The sequence below is a fragment of the Crotalus tigris genome, unplaced genomic scaffold (genome assembly GCF_016545835.1).
Source record: "Crotalus tigris isolate CLP2741 ecotype Arizona unplaced genomic scaffold, ASM1654583v1 scf7180000018172.2679963, whole genome shotgun sequence".
Lineage (NCBI taxonomy): Eukaryota > Metazoa > Chordata > Lepidosauria > Squamata > Viperidae > Crotalus > Crotalus tigris.
Genome location: NW_024096864.1, coordinates 837,977 through 860,356, shown reverse-complemented (window position 1 = coordinate 860,356; position 22,380 = coordinate 837,977). Strand labels below are relative to the sequence as shown.

The 22,380-nt window shown below is 44.9% G+C and overlaps 1 protein-coding gene across 1 annotated transcript in view; it reads right to left on the bottom strand.

Moving 5' to 3' along the window:
- Positions 1-22,380, bottom strand: part of GAB3 (GRB2 associated binding protein 3) — an 88,362-nt gene that overhangs the window by 37,186 nt on the left and 28,796 nt on the right. Inside the window, exon 2 of the mRNA XM_039348736.1 lies at positions 2,495-2,798. Coding sequence (XP_039204670.1) covers positions 2,495-2,798 — 304 coding nt within the window. The remainder of the gene's footprint in view (positions 1-2,494; positions 2,799-22,380) is intronic.

The following is a 22,380-nucleotide window of genomic DNA, read 5'->3' as shown; positions in this document are numbered from 1 at the left end:
CAGGAAATTTCTCTTTAGTTCTAGGTTGCTTCTCTCTTTGTTCAGTTTCCATCCGTTGCTTCTTGTCCTGCCTTCTGGTGCTTTGGAGAATAGGTTGACCCCCACTTCTTTGTGGCAGTCCCGCAAATATTGGAACACTGCATTCATGTAATCCCGAGTGAGTCCTTCTTTTCCTTAAACTACTGTAGACATACCCAATTCCTGCAACTGTTCTTCATATATTTTAGCCTTCAGTTCCCTAAATCCGAACTTAGTCTTTTCTTGGCTGTTCCTTGCCAAAAATTTTTTTCTTTCATATCACAAAAGCATCAACACTTCCTTCTGTGTTTCAGGTTTAAATTGCAGATAAACATCCTCCTTCATAATTAGGCCATTGATACAGAACTTTTTTTCATTGGAGCAGACATCAACCATATTTTTATGCCTCCCACCCAAAGATATACATACGTCAAAATCTCACAGGATTTCTAAAATTCCTTCCTGAGGTAATTGTGTTCTTGTGTCTTTGCTTTAAATCTCATGAACCCACTAAAATCTGGAGAGATTTCAGTAACTTTTAACATTAAAAACATTATTTAATTTGGGGGCTCTACAAACTTCATCTCAAAAGCTATAATTGTCTTGTGGCCAATTCCTCATCCGGTTCTTTACTAAAGCCAGTACTCTAAAAAAAATAAAAAATACAGAGATATTTGACTGGAATCTAAGAATGTACTGTAAAAGACGGTATTTTTTTCCTCGCCTGAAAGTGTATTCCTTAACATACTGCCATTTTGTTTGATTTTTCACTATTATGTGCAACGTGTGGGTGAGATTGAGCAATTAGAGAAGAGCTTCATCGAATATGGAGAAATGAGAATTCAGAAAGATAAGTAGAGTTCAGTTCACATACTAATTTAACAATGTGAAATCAGGAAAACTGCTTTTCCTTTCATCTCAGCTCTTCACCTTATGCCATCGCAGAGAAAAAGGTACTTAGTTATTATGATTATATGCTGCTGCCTCATGGTCAGAAGAATAGAGAACGGAATATCTTTTGTCAAAAAATACTAAACAAGAAGTGGCTATCAGAGGTGTGGAAGAGATGCTATCCCAGAATGCTTCTACTATAGGATACTTAGCAGTTGGAGGACAAGTAGTCCCACTTTGCAATTATAACAATTAGGACAGGTAACTCCGGCACTAAGCAACACAGTTGTTAAATGAAACGTTGTTGATGCTCGTGATGGACTTGTGACATCAGTTCTGGCTTGGCCATTAAGCAAGTCATTACAGTCGTTAAGAGAGACAACATGTGACCATGATTGCAATATTAATGCTGGCTTCGCCATTGACTCTGCTTTGTCAGAAGTCAGCCGTGAAACACGCATATGGTGATGATGTGAACACAAGATGCCACAATTGTCATAAATAGAAGGACTGGTAAAGTTAATTTTTCGATGTCATCATAACTTCAAACAGCCACTAAAGGAGAGAAGCAACCTGGAACTAAGGAGAAACTTCCTGACAGTTAGAACAATTAACCAGTGGAACAACCTGCCTCCAGAAGCGGTGAATGCTCCAACACTGGAAGTTTTTAAGAAGAGACTGGACAGCCGTTTGTCTGAAATGGTATAGGGTTTCCTGCCTGAGCAGGGGGTTGGACTCAACTACCTCCAAGGTCCCTTCCAACATTATTATTATTAATAATAATATTAATAATAATAATAATAAGACAGCCATGAAGTAAGATCTACCAACTGGCCAGATGCAACAAGGCGTTACTTATAACTGAATGTCAGTGTTTAACTATTACAAAATGGAAGAAAATCTCCTCACACTTTTTTGCAAGAATGTGTGCTCTCAGTTGGTGTGTTTTTGCACTGAGATTATCCATGGACCTTCCTTCTGAGAGCATCCCCCACTGTTAGTGACCTGGGAACAACTAGCTGCCTTGTCTGTTGATATTGCACGCAGAATCCAGAAAGTGCACAATTATATTGCACAGTTATTTTCCTTCCTATTGTCGCCAACTGGAGGGAAAGGAAAAAAAGGAGCCACGGAAAAAGGGTTAAAAAAACAACAACACCTCACCACCTGCCAGGGAACAAGCAGGTTGGACTTACAAATTGTGGTCGTCTATTATGGAAGCTACCCCAACGACATCCTATTTGTCTATTTCACCATACAACGATACAGATTTTTACTGCAACATTTCCTCCCTGTGATAAACATGTCAAAATATCAATTACAAAAAAAAAGACCAGATTAACTAATTCTGCCAATCGGCCAGCTTGATGGATGAGGTTGCTTAGAAGAAAGTGAGATTTCAAACAATTGTCCTGTGACGATTTATTAGCACGTAAAACATGGGGACTGTATGAAGATCTCCAAGCATTCATTCCTTCATGCATGCATGCAGTTTGTCCACCACCTCAATCCTAGTGCGATCTCAAGAGGCTTACGTCATTCATGGACCACTTTTACGAGACCTGAGCTATCTCATCGTACCTACCTGTCCCATCTTCCAAGTGTCCAAAATTACAGATCTGGGTTATGTGGTGGATCCACACGTGCATTTCCTCTTCCGATTTGGCCACCAGGTAGAAAGTGCGGTAGGTTGTTTTCACAACAAAAACAAAGTTGTTCTGGAACTCCTTCTTGATCAAGTTGGACCCCGAGTGTTTCACCACTTCACACTCGTTCAGATCTATCACCCGGATAGGCTTCTTGGAATGACTGTTCCGATAATATTCCAGCACATCCGGGTTGCCGCTCATTCGGCCTTGACGTAACACGAACCAGCGTTTCCGCCAAGCCTGAGGAAATATGGAGAAAAAAAAATAAAGATATAGCCATAGCCCTGACCATATCATTTCTCTATCTCTGAGCTATTCCAGAATCTAGCCAGGCAGACAGTCATCAACGTTAAGTTTGTTTAGTGACCGTTCCAAGCTACAGCATCACTGAAAAAAAGTGACTTGTGACTGTTTTTCACACGGCCATTGCAGCATTCCCCATGGTCACGTGATCAAAATTCAGATGCTTAGCAACTGACTCATATTTAGGACAGTTCAAGTGTTCTGGGGTCGTGTGATCACCTTTTGCGACTTTCAGACAAGCAGAGGAAAAGAGGAAGCCAGATTCATTTAACAACCCAGTTACCAATTTAACTACAATTTGGGGAAGCTGTGGCTGCTTCAGTGCAGTTACATGACCTTCACTTTCAAAGCTCCATGACAGTTTCCCAGCCACTCTTGCAATCCCTACTTTCCTCCTTCATCCAGCAGCAGCCACTGACCTGGAGGAAGGGAAGGGGACAGGAGGGAAGGGATATTCCCGATGCTTCTTGCCCGATTCCCACAAGGAAACTCAATGGGAAAACCAGCTGGAAGTCAGAAGTCACTGCTGCTTCCACTGCTTTTTTTGCCTATCCTTGGTCATTCTGTTTCTCTGTTTAGGTAAGGAAGTATCTCTGAAACAATGAACCAATAGGGGACAGGCTGTCTAATCTCTAATAAAGTTCAACTGCTTATGCGACAGAGAGTGGACAGTTAAGGACATTAAGAATAACACTGGGAGCTCCACTTAACTAATTTAAATTTAAAATAACTGAATTACAATTGAGACAAGAGTTGTATGGTTGCCCAGGCCTCATCCCCTTTTTGGAGAGTAGCTCAGATCATTAAATGCCAAGCATATCCTCAACGGCGGAAAAGGGCTGTGTGTAGTATGTGTTACCCAAGGTGCTTAACTAGAAAGTCCTGAACCACAGGACTTTCAACAAACAACCCATCTGTGTCTTTATTTACATATTTATTCCCATATTTATTGTCTGCACTTAGCAATCTCTCTCAACCTCTTCCCTCTGAAATAACAAGACGCCCACTGAAAACACTGCATCATCAGTCAGAGAAATAATTTGCCAACTGTAATAAAAGAAGAGTGGAAAGAGAGAAAAGGAAAATGGGGGATTCAGCATCCAACAATTTCTGAGTAAAATGCACAATGAACACTTCAAAGAATCCAGAAGTTTGAGTAGGCCACTAAGTCTTAAGGCAGAGGAAAGATAAATTGATTAGGATGCTGAGAATCTGGGAAGAGCATCCTATAATGGGGTTCCACAACTAAGAAGATCCTCAACATGTCCTTAACTACCACCTTGGGGAGAAAGAGAGAATTCTAAGACTTGGATCCCAGAACACCTTGGGGAAGGCAGATCTAATGCAGGAAGTTTCTGCTGAGCCTTTGGAATTATTTAAAAAAAAAAAAAAAACCACAAGCACAAAGCCAAAAGTCATGGAATTCAGGTTTCGAGGTTGTTTATCCTCCCACCTCTGTCATTCAAGGCTTATGCCAAATATTTGGCATAAAAATTAGGAGCAAGAAACGTAAGGTAAGGTAAGGCCACACTTGGAATCATGCATCCAGTTTTGGTCACCACAATATAAAAAAGATGTTGAGACTCTAGAAAGAGTAGAGAGAAGAGCAACAAGGATGATTAGGGGACTGGAAGCTAAAACATATAAGGAACGGGTGCTGGAATTGGTATGTCTATTTAATGAAGAGAAGGATGAGGGGGGACATGATAGCAGTGTTCTAATATCTCAGGGGTTGCCCCAAAGAACAGGGAGTCAAACTATTCTCCAAGGCGCCTGAAGGAAGGAGGACAAGCAATGGATGGAAACTAATCAAGGAGAGAAGCAACCTAGAACTAAGAAAAAAATTAGTTAGAATAATTAACCAGTGGAACAACCTGCCTCCAGAAGCTGTGAATGCTCCAACACTGGAAGTTTTTAAGAAGAGACTGGACAGCCATTTGTCCGAAATGGTATAGGGTTTCGTGCCTGAGCAGGGGGTTGGACTAGAAGACCTCCAAGGTCCCTTCCAACTCTGTTATTCTATTCTGTTCTAAACAGTTATTACATTTCTTCAATGCTTTCCCAGAGGGCACAATGACCGAGTGGTTAAAAATGCTCAGCTTGTCAGCTGGAGAGCTGGCAGCTCAGGTTTGAGAACCGAGTGTCATCCAACGGTTGAGCTCCCGTTCCTTGCCCCAGCTCCTGCCCACCTAACGGTCTGAAAGCATGCAAATGAGAGTAGATTAATTGGTTCCATTTTGGTGGGAAAGTAACAGAGTTCTGTGCATCTTTGGCATATAGACATGCTGGCCACATGACCACGGAAGATGTCTTTGGACAATGCTGACTCCTTGGCCAAAAAACAGAGATGAGCCCTGTGCCCTAGAGTCGGACATGACCTGACAGAGAAACCTTTACTCAATGCTTTCCCAGGAATCCAGCTCAGAAGAAATAGAATTTACGTGACCCACACAGCAGATCCAGTTTTCTTGTTCCCGTCAACGAGTCTCTTAAGCTGGGGGGGGGGGTTTAAGTGTCACCAAGGTTGCCAAAATAGAGGCTTCCAGATCCCCCAGAAGTTCTCTCCATCACGTCAGCCGTGTCTTTCAACTCCAAGACCCTTCTCAAAAGATCAATAAAGCCTCTTAACGTTTCCTCAAGGTCTTCTGAGACCTCAGGAGCTACTGTCCAACCTTCTAAGACTTTACATAAGACTACCAATGCCTTTCACAATTTCAGTGAAATCTTGTGAAATGTTGGCATTCTTGCACAAGATTTCGAAGGATCACTAAAATCTTCAACATCCCAGCAAGGTTTTAAGGGGTAAGGGAAACCACCATGTAACTGGGTACTTGATGGTGCCTGTTCTTCTACGCACAGAGATGGTTTTGTTATTAAGACTTTTGCCTGCTAACCCTCATCCAAAATACAAAGCCAAAGTGGAACAGGTGAACATGTTTTAAGTTCCTCCCTCCTGTGGTTCTTCTTCCCTAAACATCTGCAGGACTTCAGCTGTATCTGACTGGACTTGGCAAGCCAAAATCCATTGGACAGGGTGATAAGAATTTTAGTCCTTAGTTGTTCTTGTCACTGTCAAAGCGAACTAAACCGAGCGGGAAGACAAAAAGCAATGGATGGAAACTGAACAAAGAGAGAAACAACCTAGAACTAACTTCCAATCCGCACCATCTAGTCCAGTGGTTCTCAACCTGTGGGTTGGGACCCCATTTGGGGTAGAACGACCATTTCACGGGGGTCGCCAAACAAGGCTGTCCGCCATTTTTTCCCCCTTTTCTTTGGCCACGCCCCTGGCACCCGGTAATGTATAAGTGGTTGGGGGCCACCACAAATGGGGAACTGTATTATGGGGTCGCGGCATTAGAAAGGTTGAGAACCACTGATCTAGTCAGAGCTGAAGAAGCTTCTTGGATGAGAAGAAAAACGTCTCCAAAAGAAACCCAAGAAAGTCCACTTGCCTCCTGAAAAAAGCATCTTTGGGACAACCATGACCTGGATGATGGACAACCTCCACAGACATAAACCTAGAACTAAGGAGAAAGTTCCTGGCAATAAGAACCATCAACCAGTGGAACAGCTTGCCTTCAGAAGTTGTGGGTGCTCCAACACTGGAGACTTTTAGGAAGGGACTGGACAACCGTTTGTCTGAAATGGCATAGGGCAGTGATGGCGAACCTTTGAGAGGCCGAGTGCCCAAACTGCAACCCAAAACCCACTTATTTATCGCCGGGTGCCAGGTGGGCATGGCCCACTGGGTGGGCGTGGCTGTGGTGGTCATGGCAGATAGGGTGGGTGTGGCCAAGGTGGGCGTGGTCACCTCGATGTTGCTCATGGGGAGGGGCGCCTCTGGGGGCCGGGCAGGGTTGGGGGAGATCTAGGGGGTCTCTGGCAGGTGGGGTGGTGGGCAGGAGGCTCGTCCTGTGGGGCGAGGCGAGGCAAGGCGGGGGTGCCATTGTCACAGGGCAAGGTGAGACGGGCCGGGGCAGCTGCTGCCTGACACCATGAGCCCCCACACACAGAGGCCAGCGAGCGCATGGGTGCTGGGATGCATCTGGCCATGTGGGACCTCAGCGAGTTAGCAGGCGGCTGGTTGAAGAGGGACAGTTGCCATCACCGGGGCATGGCATGTGTGCCCACAGAGAGGGCTCTGAGTGCTGCCTCTGGCACGCGTGCCATAGGTTCGCCACCACTGGCATAGGGTGTCCTACTTGAACAGAGGGAGTTGGACTAGAAGACCTCCAAGGTCCCTTCCAGCTCTCTTATTTGGCATTCTGTAAACAGAAAGCAGTTTGTGCTTTCTCGAGCTGGCTGGGAGAAGGCTCAGAGCAACTATTTCTGGAAAGGTGTGCCTAATGCTTTGGTGGCTTTGATGCTTATCTCTGTTGTGCGTTTTCTGACCCTTGTTTTTTGTTAACCTAACAGCAGCCTTCCAAGAATGATTTCAGCCAAGCCATACACAGAGCCAGCGTGACTCCATATTAATTTGCACTGACCCTTGGCAAATAGTTATAAAAACCCCACACTTGTTAAAGGAAGGATTTTAGAGTGAAACTTGCTATCTCACTGTTTGTTTGCCATCTCTATGTTTTTGCCTGCTTATCTGCGCCGCCTGTCAGCCTCCAATAACCTGAACAATTGCATTTACAAATTCTAATGCTAAACCTGGATCGGTTTTAGGATAGGCTGCCGAGCAGGTTAGAGTCTCTCTTGAAAGCAAAACAACAATGCCTTGTTTTGCAAAACTTACTTGATGGATTCTTGTCCTTTTTCCTCCCCCCCCCAAAAAAAACCCCTAGCAAGCATGTAAGGACAAAATAGAACAAAAACCAGTCACCAGTTTGGGTTTGTGGCTTAATGTAACTATAAGCTATGATTAAAAGAAGCCAATGAAAAACCACTTAGCATCAATCCACGATTAAAGTAATTGAAGGCAGGTGAAGACATTAAGGTTATTCACAATTAGGCAGAACAAACCCCGATCTTACTTTTACATGCAGCTAGTCCTCAACTTCGCAGCCATTTATTGAGTAACTATTCTAATTTATAACATCTCTGAAAAAGGTGACCCTGATCGTTTTTCACACTCGCAACCGTTGCAGCATCCCAATGGTCACATGCTCAAAATCTGGATGCTTGGCAACGGGCTCATATTTATGACAATTACAGTGTCCTTGGGGGGGGGGGTGTCATGTCATCTTTTGTGACCTTCTGACCAGCCAATTCAACGGGGAAGCCAAATTCACTTAAGAACCCTGTTAATAACTTAACCGCAGTGATTCACTTCCTAATGGTGGATAGGAAGGTCGTAAAACGGAGCAAAACTCACTTAACAAATGTCTCACTTAGCAACATACATTTTGGGCTCAATTGTGGTCTTAAGTCCAGGGCCCTGTAGTCCAGCTCCTGAGCTTGATTAAAGAAAGCTTCTAATCCTATCGGATGCCCTTTGCGCCCACGACTAGACCATAATCAGCTATGTGGAAATAATAATAACAATAATAATGATAATAAAGTGGGAAGGGACCTTGGAGGTCATCTAGTCCAATCCCCTGCTCAGGCAGGAAATCCTATACCAGTGATGGCGAACCTTGTAGAGACCGAGTGCCCAAAAACTGGCCCCGTCCCTGCTCTGCCCCCCCATCCCCCGCCCTGCCTGCCCACAGGACCACTCACCACCTCCAGGGCCCGCTGCAGATCATCCAGGCAGCCCAGCAGCGCTATGGTGGACACACCCTCTGCCCGCGCCCTGCAGCATCAACTGTGCACGATGGGGCGTAGGGCAGAGTCTTGTGTACGCTGCCTGGCTGCCATGTCCTTGGCTGCACTGCTCCGTGTGGGCCACGCTCAGGGGCGACTCTCCTTCAGGGGGGCTGCTGGAGAGGAGGGGGTCACGGGGGGACGCAAGGCTGGATCAATGGCACGTGTGCCCACAGAGAGGGCTCCGAGTGCCGCCTCTGGCACCCGTGCCATAGATTCATCACCACTGTCCTATACCATTTCAGACAACATCCCTGTTTAGGGATTCTGCATTCTGAACCATCCTGGAAAACACTGTAATAAAACTGACTTGAAAAGCAAAATGAATCAGGCGCTGTGTTCACCCAAACAAGCAATTTGAGAACGAACAAAAGCCACTATGTAGTCAAATCTTTATTGGACCGTTGCTTTGTCCCCAGATTCTGGTGATGAATCGGCAACAGGGTGCACGCTTTGCAATGTGTCTCGGTTAAATCCTGGCATGTCTGAGCTATAATCAACTAACCATCCTCAGTAAGAAGATCTGGGAAAGGCGGTTAGCGATGAACTTGGGAAAGAGGCAGTTTCTCCAGAACAAAGCTGCAAGACCAGTTCCTGGGGGATGACCACATAACGCAAGAAGAAGGTCATACGAGACAAGGATGGTGGCACAATTGAAACCAAACGTAACCTTCTTAAAGAAGAAAACTCAATTCAACAGAAATGAACAGACCAGTCATTCACAGAGCAGCAAGCCAAACCCTGATGGAACAAAATTCTCCATAGAGACAATAGATACACTGAAGAGAACAGCCTGAACGTCACAAGCTGGTTTGGCACCGACTGCATTTTTCTGCATAAGCTGAAGTCTTTCTGCTCAAACCATAACTAAGAGGGCTTGGCTTACTAATTCCGAGAGGCAGCTCCATCCATCTCAAGTAAGCCCTGAGTAATTTGTGGTTCACCAAATGTGGTGCTTGTGTTGTCACCTAAAGAAGCACTTCTGATAAACACATACCCTACTTGGGGGAGGTGGGGTGTGCTACTTGCAAGAAATGTTTCCCCAAAATCTGCAGGGTAAAAGCAGCAGCTCAGCCATGATGCTTTAGTCTGCCGTCTTCTCCCTGGCTGCAGATACGCAGGTAATTCAGATTTTAACATTAGGAAATCCTAGCCAAGGGCCATCTTCGTGGCCTCGTTGTCATTTATAAAAGCAAGATGAGGACCCAGTATAAGACAAAGGGTTTTCAAAGAATGAGTGCACAAGCTGAAGTCTCCTAGATGTTGTGATACAGGTAGTCCTCGATTTACAACAGTTCGTTTAGGGACCGTTCAAAGTTACAACGGCACTGGAAAAAAAGTGACTTTTGACTATTTTTCACACTTAGGACCGTTGCAGCATTGCTGTGGTCACATGATCAAAATCAAAACTTGTCTTGAGATGGTACAGGTTCTCCTGCTTGAGCAAGGGGCTGGACTAGAAAACCTCTAAGGTCCCCCCCATCACTATTCTAACATTCAGATACTTGGCAAGTGACTCATATTTATTGATGGTTGCCTGGGGTCATGTGATCACTATTTGTGACCTTCTGACCAGCAAAGTTAAGGGGGAAGCCTGATTCACTTAACAACCATGTGACTGACTTAACAACTGCAGTGATTCACTTAACAACTGTCTCATTTAGCAATAGAAATTGTGGGTTCAGTTGTGATTGTACATCAAGGACTACTTCGATGTTCTAAATTTTCAAGGAATTAGTGTGTGGGATTCCCCCCCCCCTCCATCTTTTGTATCTTCCCCTTTAGGATGGCTGAAAACTACGCCGTCAACTTTCAGTTTGTGGACCTCTTTTAACCTTGGAATTGTTCTCCATCCTACCATAGAATAACAATCTGTGTTGTCATTCCCCTTGGTGTGTTCAGGAGGGAGGAAAATGTCCCTGGCCTATTCCAAGAACATATAAATTATTTTTATGAGCCAGAATAATAAAAAAAACACAGATCATATAAAAATATCAGTGATGAAATAACCTCCCCCATTTGACCTGATATACACCCATTGTTAAGAAAACAAGAAGAGGCAAAGATATTCCCGTATTTGTTATGCAGTGAACGTTTAAAACAGTGAACGTTTAAAACATTCTCAACCTGTGGGTCGGGACTCCATTTGGGGTCCAACGACCATTTCACGGGGGTCGCCAAACAACGCAGTCCGCCATTCCCCCCCCCCTTTTCCTTAGCTGTGCTCCTCCCTTTTATTCTATTGGCTTTTGAAAGCCAATAGAATAGACTCTCTTGAATAGAGTCTAATTCTATTGGCTTTCAAAAGCCAATAGGAATTGTCCAGGCTGTCTCTGCCCTGCTGAGCCCGCCAACAGTCCCATTCTGCAAACGGTGCTGCATCAGTTGAGTAGTCCTCGACTTACGACCGGTTGAATAGTCCTTGACTTACAACCGATTGGGGGTCGCGGCATTAAAAAGGTTGAGAACCACTGGTTTAAAAGAAAGATGAGCAGAAGGTGAGCTGGTATTATGAAGATGAGCAAGGATGATTTTCCGTTCTTGACTGGTGAACGAACGAGACAAGATGGGGTATGCCAAGAAAAAAAAAGAGTGGAAGCTTTTATACGCTCAGAATAAAATCAGAGCACCTTCAACTTTGAATTAAATCAGAATAAAAAATGGAAGCAACAGGAAAAGACCACATACTTGTCACAAACTCCAGGCCTCGGTCTCTATCCCTTTGTATATTTTAAACACCAGGAAAGAAACAGCTGCGAGTGAGTTTAATAAACTTGCAAATTCCTTCTCTGGAAAACGGGCATACAATGGAGTGGAAAAATGATAGAGACTTCGTTGCATAATGATTTGTTTGGAAAAAGCTATACAGGGTGCTGTGGGGAGGGAAGGCAACGTATGTATTGAGCGCATGCGCTGGTTTTATATAAATACACTGATAAAAGGTTTCATAGGATAAATATGTTGGATGAATTATTCCTGCTAATTTTGGAACTACTCTATTTCTTCTTGAAATCAGGGCAGAAGAGCTGGGTTAGTGTATGGTTCTAAAAACAAACAAACAAACAAAAAAAAAACCAGAAGGAATCTGGTAGTTCCTTTTTCAAGAGGCAACTGGACTTTCTTGTTTTTCTTTGCAGACATTTCACTTCTCGTCCAAGAAGCTTCTTCTGCTTCTTGGATGAGAAGCAAAATGATAGAGACTTTGTTGCATAATGATTTGTTTGGAAAAAGCTATACAGGATGCTGTGGTTGCCATCAGCTGGCCTATAGTCATAACAGTCATCTGGCTACCCTCCAAATGGTTTACATTTTTCCATAGGAGCTCCTGGGGAAGAAGGCTATGGCAAACCTAGACAGCATACTAAAAAGCAGAGACATCGCCCTGCCAACAAAAGTACGTATAGTCAAGGCCATGGTTCTCCCAGTTGCAATGTACGGCTGTGAAAGTTGGACCATAAGAAAGGCTGAGCGCCAAAGAATTGAGGCCTTTGAACTACGGTGCTGGAGAAGACTCCTGCGAGTCCCTTGGACTGCAAGGCGTTCAAACCGGTCAGTCCTAAAGGGGATCAACCCTGACTGCTCTGTAGAAGGCCAGATCCTGAAGTTGAAACTCAACTACTTTGGCCACCTTAATGAGAAGGAAGGACTCACTGGAGAAGAGCCTAATGCTGGGAAAGATCGAGGGCAAGAGAAGAAGGGGACGACAGAGAATGAGGTGGCTGGATGGAGTCCCTGAAGGTGTGAGCTTAAATGGACTCCAGAAGATGGTAGAGGACAGGAAGGCCTGGAGGAACGTTGTCCCTGGAGTTGCAATGGGTCGGACACGACTTTGCAATTAACAACAACATAGGAGCCCTGGTGCAGGTGTTAAAGTGCAAGTTTGCAAGCAAACTCTGCCCACAGCCTGGAGTTCAATCCTGATGGGGCTCAAGATTGACTCCGCCTTCCATCCTTCCGAGGTTGGTAAAATGAGGAGCCAGGTTGCTGGGGGCAAGATGCCGACTCTGTAGACCTCTTAGAGAGGATGGTAAAGCACTGTGAAGCGGTCTATAAGTTCAAGAAACTTCCTACATTTCTTCCTCTGACCGTTAAGCCACTGGGGGCTCTGATGGTTTCCTGGGCAATATCTCTTTCCCTCCAACCCCAAGGTCATCCACACATTCTATTTACATCGGCTAATATGTCTGAAAGGTGCTTTTTTTTTTTTTTTAAAGGCAACTGGACTATGTTTTGCTTGAGGAAGATGTTTTGCTTCTCATCCTGTTGCCTTTTTTTTTTTTTCTTGAAAAAGCATCTTTGAGACAACCATGACTTGGACGACTGGGAATCGCCACAGACATCAGAACACCACATTATCATAAAAGGCCCGGTCTTTTTTTTCTCCCCTGTGTAATTTTAGAAGGAAATATGCCTATACCTCATCAAATCACGGATCCCTTTATCTTGGTATGGTTTTCCACACTGCAAGGGTTCAGAGAAGTTTCTTCCCAGCTGAACAGAAATGAAAAGTGGGACCTTCTACTTGAGATGGAGGAGATGTCATAATCTCAAGTATGGCTGCTTTCAAAGCATCCCGCCAGGGCTAATAAAACCAGAGTTATTCACCTGTGACCTTCAGAAGATCTGCAGGTGGACCACACCTTCTACAGGAACAGCACAGAGTCCAAAGTATGAAAAGTTTTTTTTTAAAGGTGGCTTTCTCTTTTCATATCCAACGGAGTCCTTGTTTCGTCTCTTCCCTGTCTTCCAGCAGAACTTAAAGAGCCTATGTGAACACTCAAAGGACTTGCTCCACAAAGGCAATATAATGTTTATAACTGCTGTTAAAAATTATCAAACACCCCTGCTTTATACTCTCTTTATTTGTTAATCAGATTTGTGTGGCTGCCCATCTTTCAGAAAGTGATTCTCAGCAGGATACTATTTAGCAGGTGAACTGCCATGGAGGTAATCTTTGTTTTCCTGCAGTGTCATTGATACGGATAGTCCTCAACTTGCCCCCACAATTAGGAGCAGAATTTCAATTACTAAACCAGGCAGTTGTAAGTGAGTTGCAGCTGATTTTACAACTTTTCTTGCCACTGTTGTTAAGTAAATCATGCAATCATTAAGTAAATCTGGTTTTTCCCATTGACTCGCTCAGAAGCTGGATGGGAAGGTCATAAATAGCCCTTAAACTTATATACCACTTCACAGCGCTTCACAGGCCTCCCTAAGCGGTTTACAGAGTCAGCCTCTTGCCCCCCAACAATCTGGGTCCTCATTTTACTGACCTCGGAAGGATGGAAGGTTGAGTCAACCTTGAGCCGGTCTGGATCAAACTCCAGGCGGTGGGCAGAGTTAGCAATAACAATTGCAATATGCTTAGACTTATATACCACTTCACAGAGCTTCACAGGCCTCCCTAAGCGGTTTACAGAGTCAGCCTGTTGTCCCCCAACAATCTGGGTCCTCATTTCACCAACCTCAGAACGATGGAAGGCTGAGTCAACCTTTGAGCTGCTCAGAATCAAAGTCCAGGCGTGAGCAGTGAGTTAGCCTGCAGTGCTGCATTCTCCAATCGCTGCACCACCACGGCTGGCGATCAGAGGACCCCAGTGATAAATACACGCCACTTGTCAGGCTCCCAAATTTTGACCACCTAACCCTAAGGATGTGACGATGGCCCTAAGTCGCTTTTTTTATGCTTCACGCTTTGGATGGTTGCTAAACCAACGGTTGTAAGTAAAGGACCACCTGTGCAGAAAGCTGGTGAGGAAGAGCAGGCGGGGGACCCAGAAAGTTTAGCACATCACCTCCCTGCCTGGACCTCTGTCGCTGCCCACGTTGCTAGCTGTTGCTGCCAAAAGCTGCAGCCTGGTGTTTTTTGACCTTTTGCTATTCTCGAGATAGAAACGGGAATTGTCTGGGAATTGGAATAACTTCCGGCTATTGTGTAGGGCGGGCTGGCCTGGCGTGATAGATAGCTGGCTCTGTCAGGCTGGCTTCAGAGAGGAGAAAGGAATTACGGGGTGACTAATTGCAAAGAAACTTAGGGAACAAGCAGGAGGCACCATCAGCATTCTCAATTGTGCCCCGAAGGGATACAGAATACAGAACAGAATGCAAAAAAACAAGAGTTGGAAGGGACCTTAGAGGTCTTCTAGTCTAGAGTTCCTCAATGTTTCCGGCTTTGCAGACTGGTGGGGAGGGGAGGGGATGGTCCGCGCAAATGGCTGGCAAGAGAGCGCACACAATTCCATTTGTGCGAGCGGCGTGCCTGCTGCTCACGCAAATGGAGCACGCGCATACACAGATGTGCCTACTGCTTGCGCAAGTGAGAATGCTTGTGTGCAAGCTTGCTGGCCATTTCCATGGCCCAGTTGTAAACCCCTCACAGCCTACAGGTTGGGGAGCCCTGTTCTAGTCCAACCCACTGCATAAGCAGGACTCCTTATACCAGTGGTGGCGAACCTATGGCACGTGTGCCAGAGGCGGCACTCAGAGCCCTCTCTGTGGGCACTTGTACCGTCGCCCCAGCCCTGTGTCTCTCCACGTCCCCCTCACCAGCAGCTCCCCCGGAGGAGAGTTGTCCCTTGGCGTGGCCTGCGCAGAGCAGCGCAGCCAAGGACATGGCAGCCGGGTAGTGGAGACAAGACTCCACCCTCACATTCTGTCATGCAGGTGGCGCAGCAGTTAGGGTGCAGTACTGCAGGCCACTTTAGTTGACTGTGTTCAGCAGGTCAGCGGTTCAAATCTCACGGGCTCAAGGTTGACTCAGCCTTCCATCCTTCCGGGGTAGGTAAAATGAGGACCCAGATTGTTGGGGGCAATGTAAATATATATATATATATACATTGCTTACTGGTGTACACCGCTTAGAGAGTGCTTGCACGTAAAGCGGTATATAAGTCTCATAAATAAATAAATAAATGCTGCAGGGCACGGGTGGAAGGTGTGGCCACCATGGCACTGCTGGGCTGCCTGAGCGATCTTCTGCACTGGGCTGTGGAGGCAGGTGGCCCTGTGGGCAGGTAGGGCACGGGGTGGCGGGCAGGACGGGGTGGTTTTTGGACACTCAGTCTCTTTGCCATCACTGCCTTATACCATTCCAGAGAAATGGCTCTCCAATCTTTTCTTAAAAGACTCCAGTGATGGAGCATTCACAACTTCTGGAGGCAAGTCGTTCCCCTGATGAATTGTTCTCACGGTCAGAGTAATGTGGACAGTGTGCTGGGGAAGTCAACAAGAGATTCATGCTAGGAAAGAATGCAACACCTAACTTAGACACAATAAGGATATTTCTGTGCAAACAAACAACGGACAACTGGCCTGTTTATCATTGGGGGTCGCGTGATTGCCATTTGCGACCTTCCCAGCTGGCGTGACAAACAAAGGTAATGGGGGAAGCCAGGTTTGCTAATGACTACATGATTCACTGAACAGCTTCAGTGATTCACTTACAGCTGTGGCAAGAAAGTCTGTAAAACTGGGTACAACTCTCTCAACAACTGCCTTGTGTAGAAATGGAAATTATGTTCCTAACTGTGGTCATAAATGGAGGACTCTCTGTATCAATGATGCTGCCACTGCAGAAGGAGAAAGATAACCTCCAGGGCAGCTCATGTGCAAATGAATATACCGTGGAGTGCCACGTTCTGCAAGATGGGCAGCCACACAAATCTGATTAATAACGGCTCGCTGCCAGGGTAGCACAAGCAAAAATCTTTCCAGTAAGACTTGTACAGCTGTGGAATCTGGACGTTAGAAAGAGGACAGATCTGGTGGTGGTTACTCTTATGGACTGCAAGAGCCAATCAATGGATCTTGGACCAAATAAGGACTAAGTGCTCCCTGGGGAGGACAATCAACAAGCAGAATACGCAGACCTGGAGCATGTGATGCAAGATGATGATGAACTATGAAAGACAGTTAGATTTGGCACAACCAAAAGAAGCAGAGAGAGAAAGAGATTGAAGAGACAGCGTGACTAATCTTGGCAAAACTACAGGATATTACTAGACAGGTCAAAAGGAAATGTATTTGCTTAACTGACAGCAATGAGTTAAGGTCTAGTCTTCATTCATGAATCCATCTGGATTCTAGCAAAGGTCAGCTGATCCTTGACTTATGGCTATAATGGATCCTGCCTTTCAGTCATAACTCCTGACACTCTAAATCAGGTCTCCTACATGACTGATCCAATTTTATCTTTTTTTGTGGCAGTCATTATGCGAACAATCATTTGCTACGGGCCTTGTTTTGCCCCCAAACTGGAAGTAAATGCAAAACTGTCATAAAATGCAGCCACGCGACTATGGGACGCCATGTTGTCAGCATCATCGGTCATTCCGTCATGTCCAACTATCGGCCGCTTTATGGATCAGCAGTCTCCATGCCCCTCTGTCTCGCACTGCTCCGTCCAATCCGCCATGGTCATCCCGGTGTCATCCTTTATAGCAGGGGTGTCAAGCTCGCAACGTCACGTGATGTGTCGGGACGTATTGTGAGTTTTTTTCCATTGCCGGCAATGGGGTGGGCGCGGTTTCGGCATGATGCATCCGGCCCGTGGGCCAACAGTTTGATACCCCTGCTTTATGGTGTCCAGCTAGCAGATGCTAGGGCAGCCCCTCCTCCTTTTACTGCTGATGACTCCCAGCATGATTGACCTTTTGAGCGAGTCAGCTCTCATGACATGGACAAAGTAGGACAGCCTCTGTTTCACCATCTTGGCTTCAAGTAATATTTTTGGCGAGATTCAGTCTAAGATTTCTTTGTTGGTGCTGCAAAGGATGGCAAATGTGGCTGAGTGGCCAAAGTGCCCGAAATGCAGTCATGTGACTCCAGGTGCCAGATCAGTCATAAGTACCCCAGGAGGACTATCGTAACTTCTAAGAGTCAACTAAGTGACCAGTTGCAACTTAAAGAGTACTTGAATAGCTACTGAATGCCCGAGTTAGGCCATTTAAGTGAAGCCATATTGTTCTTGGAATTATAATGTCGTATATCTCAGTAACCTTCACCGCTCAGTGGAAACATACAGATTTACTCATACCGAATACCAAACTAAATAAAGGGCAGCAATTGTTTTTAAACAATGAGAATGAGCCACAAACAGTAGGATGCAGCATAAGGGTAATGCAACGGTCACCCATCTGAAAAGTTATAAAAGCTACACTATGAGTCACAAACCTGGAGGCTGTCTTGCCAGCCAGAACTTTGAACTCTGAGACCTGCTAGTCCTCTTCTTCCCCAAAGCTGAAGCCTTCAAGGTAGGTATGGACAACAAGTCCCAGAGTTCTGAGCCAGCAGGTCCTCTCCTGCATCTGGAAGGCACCCTTGGGGTGCAGGCTGATGTAGGGGCATGGACAAGGCGTCATGTTGCAGGAGCAGCCTCGTGCTGATGAACTGAGTGCATTGAACTCATGTTCTCCACAAATAAAGGAACTAGCAGCTCTCCAATCACACAGGAACAGCTGCCTCCATGGAGGAACAAAAAAGACGGCTACATAAACAGCAGCAGAAAATCCAGAGCTATAACTAAATCAACAGCAAAAAGAAAGTAAACAGTGAAATATTTTGAGTAAAGAATACAACGCAAGAGAGGCTTTGGATCATTAACCTTTACAACAGTTAAGCAGCACTTACGAAAGTCTAGCAGTGCAGGTTTCAGAGCTTGGAATATAATAGCTACACCCACACACAGAGAGAGGAAGTTGTATTGTTGTTAAATGCCTGCCTGTCCTTAGTGCTGGAGGGGAAGATTCCATAATAGCTAATAAATTCTCCTTTGGAGGCCAGCAATTTAACACATGAGTAAGTAGACTTTCGTTAACCAGCATCCAGTTGAACTTTTGGGAGCAAAGACAGAATAGAATAATATTAAGAGTTGGGAAGAACCTTGGAGGTCTTCTAGTCCAACCCCTGCTCAAGCAGAAGACCCCCACATCATCCCGGAAAAGTGGTTGTCCAATATTTTCTTGAAAACCTCCAGTGATGGAGCACCACAACTTCCATTCCACTGATTGTTCTCACTGTTAATTCTCACTAATTAATGACAAACAGATATGTTGAGATGGCCAAGATACTGTTTTATTTCCTTTCATCTTTTTGGAAAGAGGATTTATAGAATTGTAGCTTGAGCTAGCTTTTTTGCGTGTTACACTATCTTAAATGAAAGGAAGCCCTTTTATCTGTTCGATAACCGTATTTGTCAGAAAATAAAGGAAAGAATTCAGAAGTCCTGTTGGTACTCTTGTTTTAACAGGAGTATCTCGCCAAGCTTTGGGATAATCTAGGAACAATGGAAGAATGCAACCTGTGATTCAGCTGGAATTGCATGCCAACATCCTACTATTTCTGTTTGGGGGTTTAGAGCAGGAACTTGGAAATCAAGATATTTTCAGGATCACCTTCTTCAACCAGAATTGACCCATAAACCCCACAGGAAAAATGGCTAGTAGTTCCCTACCCCCATGACAATGAGGGGTGGTGTCAAAGCTAGTAGGAGAAACTTTTCAGTTGTCTTTATTTGTAGAAAAGTGTTGCTTTCATTTTGTTCAGCCATGCCGACTCTCCAGAAATTGGCACAACCAATCTTTTTGAGAAGTCTTCTCTTTTCATTAGCTAGGACAGCACCACGGGAATTCTTAGGGATTATTCATACAAAGAGTTCTCGATTTATGACCACAAAGGAGTCTAAAATTTACGTTGCTAAGAGATACATTTGTTAAGCGAGTTTTGCCCCGTTTTGTCACTTTCTTGCCACATTTGAGTCACTGCAGTTGTTAAATTGGTAACACAGTTGTTAAGTGAATCTGGCTTCCCCATTGACTTCGCTTGTAAGAAGGTCGCAAAAGGGGATCACATGACCCCAGGATGCTGCAACCGTCATAAATGTGAACCAGTTGCCAAGCATCAAAATGTAAATCACGTGACCCCAGGGATGTTGCACTGGTCCTAAGTATGAAAAATGGTCAAAAGTCAATTTTTTTTCAGTGCCGTTGTAACTTCAAACAATCACTCAATGAACGTAAGTTGAGGAATAATAATGATGATGATGATGATAACAATAATAATGTTCAGTTGATTGAGGTTCATGTCTAATGAAAATGATAATGATAATAATAGTAGTAGTAGTAGTAATAGTAGTAGTAGTAATAATAACAACAATAACAATAATAATAAAGTTGGAAGGGACCTTGGAGGTCATCTAGTCCAATCCCCTGCTCAGGCAGGAAACCCTATACCATTTCGGACAAGTAGTTGTCCAGTCTCTTCTTAAGAATTTCCAGTGTTGGAACATTCACAGCTTCTGGAGGCAGGTTGTTCCACTGGTTAATTGTTCTGTCAGGAAGTTTCTCCTCAGTTCTAGGTTGCTTCTCTCCTTGATTAGTTTCCATCCGTTGCTTCTTGTCCTGCCTTCAGGCGCTTTGGAGGATAGCTTGACTTCCTCTTCTTTGGGGCAGCCCCTGAGATATTGGAATGCTGCTATCCTGTTCCCCCTTGTCCTTCTCTTCATTAAATTAGACACACCCAATTCCAGCAACCGTTCCTTATGTGTTTTAGCCTCCAGTCCCCTAATCATCTTTGTTGCTCTTCTCTGCACTCTTTCTAGAGTCTCAGCATCTTTTTTACATTGTGATGACCAAAACTGGATGCAGTATTCCAAGTGTGGCCTTACCAAGGCCTTGTAAAGTGGTATTAGTACTTCACATGAAGTATTAAGTGTAAAAAACAGCCATGAATCACTTTCCCTCCCCCCAGTACCGTTGTAACTTTGAATGATCACAAAAGGAACGATTGTAAACCGAGGACTCCTTGCATTCTGCTTCATCCAAGCGTCTCAGGAATGATCCTTTAAGAACTCATCAGGATTAGATTGTTCATTCTGGAGGGAACTTGGAAAGTGCTAAAAATGGGATCCTCCCAGTTTCCACATCTCTCCCCGTAACCCCTTAACCTCTCCTTGTCCAGCTCTCTCTCTTCCTCCACGGTTCTTCCTCCTTCAAGCCATCTACTAAGACCCCAACCACACAATCACTGAAGTCTCCCAATGAAAAATGAGCCTCAGAAGTCTTCTCCCTGACAGGCCTTCCGCTGTTCCCCAGCCGCCATACTTATGATTCATGTCTGCAGCCACCAGCTATTAACGCTGCCCTATCTAGCTATTTCTGGAAACAAGGGCCCCAAATACAGAAAGGCAGCATATTAACTGCCAATGTAACTATAGAAATGACACCAACAAACAAAAAGCATGCTGATCTTGAGGTCAAGGAAAGAGCGGGCTTGAAATAACTCATTTTTAAATCAACAACAACACAAACAGCCTATATATCCTGTGCGGGAGAATACCAACCATCAGGACAGACTCTTCTAGAGTTTTACATCAGAGCCCGTCAAATCCAGCATCGGCCCATAATCCCCAGCCAACCTCTCTTTCATGCAAATGTCCGGGTTCACCAACAGAGTTGCTCTCCTTTGTGAGCTGTTGGTCAAGGTCTAACAAAAGGAATTTCATGTGCTAAGCCAGACAGTTGTTAAGTGAGTTTTGCCCCATTTTACCACCTCTCTTGCCACCGCCGTTAAATGAATCAAGTTCATTTAAGTTAATAGCATAGCTGTTAAGTCACTATGTTAAGTTAGTAGCATAGCTGTTAAGTCACTATGGCTTCCCCATTGTTTTTGCTTGGCAGAAAGTTGCAAAAGGGGATCATGTGATCCCGTAACACAGCGACCATCATAAATAGGAGCCAGCTGCCAAGTGGCCGAATATTGAACACGTGACCATTGGGATGCTGCAATGGTCGTGGGTATGAAAAACGGTCATAAGTCACTTTTTTCAATGCTGTTGTAACTCCGAATAGTCACCAAATGAATGGTTGTAAGGTGTCCTGGGGAGGAAAGCTATGGCAAATCTAGACAGCATACTAAAAAGCAGAGACATTGCCCTGCCAACAAAAGTGTGTATAGTCCAGGCCATGGTTTTCCCAGTTGCAATGTATGGCTGTGAAAGTTGGACCATAAGAAAGGCTGAGCGCCAAAGAATTGAGGCCTTTGAACTATGGTGCTGGAGAAGACTCCTGCGAGTCCCCTGGACTGCAAGGCGATCAAACTGGTCAGTCCTAGAGGAGATCAACCTCAAGTGCTCTTTAGAAGGCCAGATCCTGAAGCTGAAACTCAACTACTTTGGCCACCTAATGAGAAGGAAGGACTCACTGGAGAAGAGCCTAATGCTGAGAAAGATCGAGGGCAATAGAAGAAGGGGATGACAGAATGAGGGGGCTGGATGGAGTCACTGAAGCAGCAGGCGTGAGTTTAAATGGACTCCAGAAGATGGTAGAGGACAGGAAGGCATGGAAGAACATTGTCCATGGGGTCACGATGGGTCGGACACGACTTCGCAATTAACAACAAGGTGTCTCTTTTCTCCAAGCAATCAGCCCAAAGGTCCTACCCAGCCTTGCATATACTGACTGTTTATAATTCTGAGAGCTTTCAGCATTAAGCGTGCAACAAAAAACAAAAAAACAAAACAAAACCGGAGAAAGGTAGATTAACTTTTTCTGCGTCACTCAAGTGTTACCCCCCCCCGGGAGAACATGCATTTGTTCGGCAGCAGACGGCCCCCGCCCCAACCGCGTCATAAAACCCCAGGAAGTTATTTTCCAGAAGACATTTGCATTCCCAGCATGCAAAATACACAACTAAATAGATGCAAAGAGTCAAAACAAATCCTTATATTTAGCTGGAATCTAAGTCATCCGGGTTTGGTTTTGTTTTTTTT